This window comes from Larus michahellis, chromosome 7, assembly GCF_964199755.1.
Source record: "Larus michahellis chromosome 7, bLarMic1.1, whole genome shotgun sequence".
In the NCBI taxonomy this organism is placed as follows: domain Eukaryota; kingdom Metazoa; phylum Chordata; class Aves; order Charadriiformes; family Laridae; genus Larus; species Larus michahellis.
In genome coordinates this window covers 42,693,459-42,700,987 of record NC_133902.1, presented here as the reverse complement: position 1 = coordinate 42,700,987, position 7,529 = coordinate 42,693,459, and the positions used below count along the sequence as shown (strand labels likewise).

The window sequence follows — 7,529 nt, the reverse complement described above, 5'->3', positions numbered from 1 at the left end:
AGGGGCGGGAGGGGGGGACGGCCAATGGGAAGGCGGGAGGGCGGGAGGGAGGACTGAGCCTAGCGGCGGCCCGTAGTCAGGGGAGGATGTGACGTGTGGCAGCTGAGGGGCACTTCCGGGCCGGGACGGGGCGGCAGCGGCTGCGCGTGAGTGAGGGGGCGCGCGCTCCCGTTACCGGAGGGAGGGGGGGGGAAATCATGGCGGGGGGGGAGCAGCGGCAGCAGCTTCGGTGGGGGTGAAGTCATGGGCGGGTGAGGGGAATCACGGGGGTATCGGCTTCCGGGGATTAACGGCGGGTGGGGGGCAGCGGTGGTGGTGTCCAGGGGGCAGGGGCGGCGGGAGGGTCCCGGCCGCAGGGAGTGCTCGGGCGGGGGGAGAGGGGTGAGCACTTGGGGCGGGGCCCCCGGGGCAGGCGGGGAGAGGGACTCCGGTGAGGGGCGGAGGGGTCTCTCCGGTCAGCCGGGGGTGGTTCCCGCCGCCCCCCGCGGCCAGGCCCGTCGCTCAGGCGCTGTCCCCTCCGTTGGGAGCAGGAGCCATGCCGGCCCCGGAGAGCAGGTCGGTTTTTGAGGCCGCCCAGGACCCCGTCTTCCTGCAGGGGCTGACCCTTGTCACCGGAGTTGCTGCAGATGTGTGGGCCACCGAGCCAGCCCCCGTGAGCCACGGTACGTGGGGCTCCGTGGGGGGTTTATTTGGCCAAGCTCATGTCCGCCAGCCCCAAGCTGCGACGAAGGAGCTCTGTCCCCAATACAGCTTGGGTGGCCACCCTGGGGCTTGGCTGTAGGAGCTGCCTGGTGGGAGGGTGAATGGGCTTTGCTTGATGTCACCCCAAGCTCCTTCTACAGCCACAGAGCTCTTTGGGTGGCTGAGAAGAGACCCAGGAGTCCCGTCTCCTTGCGGCGCAGCAAGGGGAGCTGCCTGTGCACAGCCGTTCCTTCTTCTTCCAGAGAAACCTGCAGCCACCAGCAGTGAGGAGAAGGTCCACGGGGTCTCCGAGGTGCCGGAGCGGATGTGCTGCTTGACCTGTGGGCAGGTGTTCGGCAGCCGGGAGGAGCAGGTGAGCAGGGCTGAGCAGCCAGCGTGAAGTGGGAGTGGAGCTGGCACAGCCCTGCTGTGGAGGCTCAGCCCCAGCGCAGTGCAGCCAAGCACTGGCTGCTTCCTGGAGCTCCGCTGCCCACATCCTGTTGGGACCTGGCACTCAGGCCCTGTATATTATTGCTTAAAATGTCATTTACTGGAGGTAAACGGTACATGCAGTACAGGCCTGCTCCTTTTCAGGTTACCTGTTACGTGGCTAACTCATTAACGTACCGTGGTCTTCCAGTCAGGATTACTGCAGGGTCCCGGCATTGGTTTAGCCCTCGGAGTCTGTCACCACAGGGCCTTTGGTGGTGGGGGTTTCCATGGACCACCAAGACCCTGCTGGCTTATACCTCTTTTGCCCACAGACTGAGCACTACCGTCTTGACTGGCACCGCTTCAACCTGAAGCAGCGACTCCTAGGGCACCGGACACTGCCAGTAGAAGTGTTTGAGGAGAAGACCCGTGCAGGTGAGGAACGGGGCTGCCCCCAGTGGAGCCCAGAGGCTGTCAGCGCCCTTGCTGGGACTGTTCTGTGCAGGGATGAAGCCCCCGGCTATCTCTGTGAGCTCAGGGACCCTTTAGTTTGCCCCTATGAGGTCTGCCTGGGGTGCAGCATTGTTTCTGAGGCCTGCTGACTTGTTATGGAGAGAAAGGGGTGTTCTACCTGAGCCTCTGCCTAGGCATACCTAGGGGTCCAGAGCCCCAAACCTCTGTCTCCCCAGCCCACAGCCCCCTTGTGATATATAAGGTATCGGACAGGACGTTTCTGGGGTTGTGGGCTAACCCTTGGAGTCACCTGCAAACTTTTGGGGAGGCTGTTCGTTAATCTTTGCCGTGCTCCACTACTTCATTTTCTTTCCCTGGCAGGTGATGTTTCCAGCATCTCGGGGTCTGATTCGGAGAGCTCAGATACAAGCAGTGAGTCGGAGTTGCTGCCTTCTGCCAGTGACAGCCCTGGGACACCCCAAGTTCCCCGTTCCCACAAGGTGCTGCTCCGCAATGCGAAGGGTCAGCTCATCTCTGCCTACCGCTGCGTGCTGGGAATTGGGAAGGCAAGTCACAGCCCAGCTTATTGGGGGACCCCAGAGAAGGTGGATGGCACTGGGGTGTGGACATCTGGCTGATGATCCCCAGCATCCTAAGATGGGAAGGGTCATCCCTGGTGCCAGGTCAGAGTTCCAGGCTTGCTGGTGGCCTGGTTTTTGGCTCTGGGGTGCTCCCAGAAACCAGCAGAGGGGCTGGTCTCTGTTTTGGGGGACAGCAAGAGGTAACAAGGTGATCCCATGGGTGCTAGCAAAGGTGTCTGTGTATCAGGGTGGCATCGAGGAGCCAGTGGAGCTGACAGCATCGCTGCAGAGCCTCGGTGCAAACACATGCTGGGTTGTGCTGATGATGGGCGGCGGGCACTTCGCAGGAGCTGTTTTCCGAGGGTGAGTAGAGGAGGACAGAGCTGGGGTTGCCCCTCTGGGCATGGTCCAGAGCTGTTTTCCGAGGGTGAGTAGAGGAGGACAGAGCTGGGGTTGCCCCTCTGGGCTAGGCGTTGGATGGCCTCCCTAATCCTCCATCACAGTGCTTACCACACCCTGGACACCTACAGCACCTAGTCTTTACTTGAGAATTGGCTAAACCCAGTTGCGCTGCAAGAGAAGTATTAACCTTTAGGGCCCCAGGGACAAGCCACAAGCCCTCTGGGGTCCCAGGAGCATCAGCTCACCTCCTCTCCATGCATGGGGCCCTGTTGCTCATGCCTGCCCCTCTCCACAGCCCCCAGGTGCAGGAGCATAAGACCTTCCACCGCTACACGGTGCGAGCCCGGCGGGGCACAGCCCAGGGCCTACGGGATGCCCAAACCCCGGGTTCGGCACCCAGGTCAGCCGGAGCCTCCCTGCGGCGTTACAACGAGGCCGCGCTGCTCAAGGTGAGGATACACCACAGCTGTGGGCTCTCAGTAGGGAGACGTGGTTGTGGCTGTCTCCCAGAGGTGGTACCACACCGCTGCTGGAGGGCATGGGAGGGGTGTGAGCTCTGGAAGGGGGTCAGGGCCCAGTTGAGGCTGCTCTGTCCCAGGTCTGTCCGTGCTCCAGAGCTGCCTATGCCTACGCAGCATGCTCAGGACCCCATAGTGCCTCCTCTTCCTCTCCAGGATATTCAGGAGCTGCTGGCAGCCTGGGCACAGCACCTGAATGAAGCTCAGCGCATCTTCCTCCGGGCTCCTCGTCACAACCGTGCACTGCTCTTCGGTGGTAGGAACCCACCCCTCACCCGGGGTGATCCTCGTGTCTGCCACATCCCCCTCAGCACCCGCAGGGCCACTCTGCGAGAGGTGCTGCGAGTCCACACCATGCTGGCCAGCCTGCAGGTGTATGGTGAGTCAGACCAGCCCCAGTGCCTGTGAGTCGGAGCAGGTTCGGTGATGTGATCCCTTTTGCGTTAGGGGATGCTGCCCTATGGGGTGGAGGTGCTAGCTCTCAATCCCTGGAGACATGGGGTGTTCCCTGTCCCCAGGCAATGACAGGAGCACCCTTGCTGCCCAGGGAAGGACACGCCACTGGAGGATATCACTGGGTCCCCCCGGAAGGGCTGGCAGAAGAGGCAGCAGAAAGCACAAGTGGATCCCCCACAGGAGGACACAAGTGGTGAGTTGAGCCACGGAGGTAGATGTGACTCTGAGCAAGTAGAGGGGTCTGGTGTTATGGCACAGGACAAGATTTGTAGCCCTGTGACAGGGCCTGGCACCACTGTGGGGTTCTGCAGGGTGTGGCCTCGTGCTGGGCAGGAGAAGGGCAGTGTGTGCTTGGCTGAGAGCCCCGGCTGATTTGTGCTGTGTGTGGGATCTCAGCCCCTGTCTTATTACCCCCCTCAGCCCCAGAGGAGGAGGAGGAAAGCCCTGCAGGGGAACTAGAGACTGTGGAAGTGACACTGAGTACTTTGGACCTCCGGGAGTTCGAAGTGATGCCCAAGCGAAACCGCAAAAGGAAGAAGAAGAGCGACAAGAAGGTGGAGAAAGGTGAGGGGGCAGTATAGGAAGGCATTGGGGAAGGAACTGCCATGGCTGGGCTGCAGGCTGGCCCTGGCCCTCTTCCTACCATATGCTCCCTGTGCAGGGCCATGTGCTGAAGAGATGGGATGCCATGGTACTCAGTATGGGCAGCCTGGCCTGGAGCTGGTGACGGAGCTGGAGGGGGAGGCTGGGGCTGAGCCCCTTCCCTGGGGCGGTGGAGGTAAGTGGCATCAGGAGCTGGGCTGGGTGGATGCCTACCCGTTTGCTGGTGGCTTTGCAGCGGGGTGAAGAGCATGTTGTCACGCAGGTGCTCAGAGCAGCTGGGTGTGGGATGGCTGTAGTGCAGCCACGTGCCTTTGAGTAAGCTGCGTATTGGGAGCAGTGGCTCTGGACCATGGGGCAGGCAGCACCTGGCTAAGCCAGGTGTGCTGGGGGGGATTGGAGCGGGTCTTATCTCAGGAGAGCACTCGGCTGCTGCCAGCAGTGCCTAGCAATGCTGTGGCACGTTGTCACATACTCTGAAGATGCTGGAGATCCTGCAGTGCCCAAATCCAGCTAGCAGGATGATGCTTTAGCTGCGCTGTTTGTGTTTCCTAGTCACACCAGAGCACTGCTCTGCCAAGGGAGCCATCAGACTCCCCTCCTGTTCTTCCCTCATAGGAGACCCTCAGACCCAGCTCCGCGATGCCCTGTTCACCGCCTGCAAAACGGGGGACGTGGGGACGCTGCGGCACCTCCTGGGTGTGCCAGAGAGCGGGGGCCTGCCGGGGGATGGCAAGGATGGGGAGGAGGGCGCACAGCAGCCCCTGGATATGCCCCGCTCCCTGCTTAACCAGCCCGTGGATGAGCGTGGCTGCACCCTGCTTCATGTGGCAGCCCGGGCAGGGAAGGCTGAGGCTGTGTCCCTGCTGCTGGAGGCAGGGGCGGACCCTGCCCTCAGGTACGGCCACAGGGCGCCCAGGGGTTGATGAGCACAGACCTGCCATGGGAACCCAACAACTCCCTCCTGTCTCAGCCATGGGAGACTGGTGCCAGCCTTGTCCTGGGACAGCCGGGGTTGGTCTCTACCAGCCAGGACGTCTGGGTTTGTTACAGGAGGCCTAAGAGCTGAACCCCCATTCTCTCTGCCTGCCTGGTCTGGCACAGCGGCAGGCGGGCACTGCCCCCAAGTGCTCCCAGGTTTATTGATAGGCAGTTTAGAGAGTAGGGGTGAGACCAAGCTTTGCAGGGCATTTGAAATGCAAGAAGGGGAGGATTTGGGGGATTCTGATGTAGCAATAAGCAGCTTTCCCCTCCTTGGCTGCAATACACAGAATCACAGAATGGTAGGGGTTGGAAGGGACCTTTGGAGATCATCTATTCCAACCCCTCTGCCAGAGCAGGGTCACCTAGAGCAGGCTGGACAGGAACACGTCCAGGCGGGTTTTGAATATCCCCAGAGAAGGAGACTCTGCAACCTCTCTGGGCAGCCTGTTCCAGTGCTCTGCCACCCTCAAAGTAAAGAAGTTTTTCCTCATTTTGAGATGGAATATATAATAGTTGTATATAATACCCTGGCCTGGAGTACCTGTTGCACATCTCTGGGGAGCTGCTGAGCTCACAGCCCAGTGGGACACAGGTAGGAAGATGGCAGGGTGAGCTGGTCTGCCTTGTCTTGCAGAGATGGGCAGGAGAGGACGCCTTACTGTGTCTCTGCTGACAAACTGACCCGCAATGCCTTCCGCAAGTTCATGGTGGACCATCCAGACAAGTATGACTACAGCCGTGCCAAGGTGGGTGCCTGCCCTCCACCCTCACCTTCTGGGGGCTGGGGGACCCCAGAGCAAAGCGCCTCTTGCCCACTTGTGCCGTTGCCCGTAGCTGAGTGGGAGATGCTGACTGCCCTCTGCCTCTAGGTGCCAGGGCCCCTCACGCAGGAGATGGAGGCCAAGAAGCTGGAGAAGAAGCGGGCACAGAAAGCCCAGCGGAAGCAGCGGGACCAGGCGAAGCGGGAGGAGCAGCGGCGCTGGGAGCGGGAGCAGGGAGAAAAGCAGCGATTCGCAGCCTTGTCTGACAGGGAGAAGGTGAGGCCACGCGTGGGGAAGGGGATCCAGCCTGGCTGGGGCAGTGCCGGTGCGGTGGACTCTGGGCACAGCAGCTCCCAGGGACTGGGGGAAGCTGAGCTGTCTCTCTGCTCCCCAGAGGGCCCTGGCTGCCGAGCGGAGATTGGCTGCGCAGCTGCAGGACACGGGCACAACTCTTGCCAACATCAGGTAACAGCCCCGGCAGCACAGCTCCGCAGACGCATTCTCCTGCTCAGCTGTTCCCTGCCCTTCTTGCTCCAGTTCTCATTTCCAGTCTAAAGCTATTCCTGTCCACTCAATTCCCAGCAGTGCCTGTCTAAAAGCTTTCTCTCTCTCACTTCCCCTGCCACCCCTGAAATATTTTGGAAAGGACAACTTGGTCCACTTGCAGCCAGATCTGTGGCAATCCCCCAGCCACTCCTGTGCCCCTGACCCTGCATCCCACATCCCTTCCTTATGCCACCCCACAGGTTTGTGGGCAGCCAGCCCTGCCCCTGCTGATCTGTGCAGGGGTTCTACAGCCCGCTGTGGGGCCAAATTCCCCCATTTTTGGCCTGCCTCAAACAGCTCCTGGGATCATGTCCTGACCAGGCTACTGGGTGAGCCCCAGCTCCCTCATGCTGCTGCTGTCTCATGTCACAGCCTAGGCAGTGAATACACTCTGCTCCTCTAACCCTCTTGCAAGCGTCCCCTTCACTCAGGGCCACCTCTGCTCTTTCCTGCAGCCGCTGCTGGCATTGTGGAGAGTCCCTGCTGGGCCGGATCCCTTTCCATTACCTCGATTTCTCCTTCTGCTCCACGGCCTGCCTGCAAACCCATCGCCGGGCCCGGGCCAGCCACACATAATGCTGGGGACTGCTGCCGCCTACCAAGGACCGATGTGGTGGGACATGGCTGAGCACTGTCTGTGCAGCGAGGGAGAGCCTCTGGAGCAGCGCTGTTTGGAGGGACCGAGCTGGTCGTGTCATTCTTGGAGGCAACTCTGGCAAGGCTTGGGGCAAGAACGTCACTCTGGGTGGTGACGCTGGGGACATTACAACTGTGAGATCCCTATGTACTATTGTGAGGGACCAGCTCGGGGCGTCTTGCTGCTGGCTTTTCTTATGGCTACCTCGTAGGTTGCTCCCTGTGGCAGTGGGACAGATCCTGACATATCCAGACCCTCCAGCCCTGAGCTACCTGCAGCCATGTCTGTGGGCACCCTCTGGGCTGTGCTTTGCCCTCTCCTCTCCTGGATACCGTCGGTGTTTCAGCCATATCATTTTAGCAACTACCTCCTCTGTCTGTGTTGTCAATAAAGAGGTGCCTTGATGCCCTAGGCTTGGGGGGTGTCAGCATGAGCACTGGAACGTGCAAAACAAGCTCAGTTCTGAGGCCCTTTCTCT

General features: G+C 60.8%; 1 protein-coding gene across 8 annotated transcripts; it reads left to right on the top strand.

The window, feature by feature from the left end:
* The first annotated feature begins 78 nt into the window (after positions 1 to 78).
* Positions 79 to 7,505, top strand: ANKZF1 (ankyrin repeat and zinc finger peptidyl tRNA hydrolase 1). 8 transcript variants are annotated; one of them, XM_074594691.1, is made up of 16 exons: positions 79 to 146; positions 531 to 662; positions 945 to 1,054; positions 1,446 to 1,548; positions 1,948 to 2,132; positions 2,395 to 2,510; positions 2,845 to 2,998; positions 3,224 to 3,446; positions 3,615 to 3,716; positions 3,944 to 4,087; positions 4,185 to 4,301; positions 4,742 to 5,021; positions 5,742 to 5,853; positions 5,977 to 6,144; positions 6,263 to 6,333; positions 6,870 to 7,505. In XM_074594691.1, the coding sequence occupies exons 2-16, from the start codon at positions 536 to 538 to the stop codon at positions 6,988 to 6,990; spliced, it is 2,133 nt and encodes a 710-aa protein (XP_074450792.1). In that variant the 5' UTR covers positions 79 to 146; positions 531 to 535; the 3' UTR covers positions 6,991 to 7,505. The 8 variants fall into 8 exon arrangements, with proteins under 8 accessions (XP_074450792.1, XP_074450795.1, XP_074450794.1 ...); XM_074594693.1 differs by having other exon boundaries at positions 102 to 146; positions 596 to 662; XM_074594692.1 differs by having other exon boundaries at positions 139 to 251.
* The last annotated feature ends 24 nt before the right edge of the window (positions 7,506 to 7,529 follow it).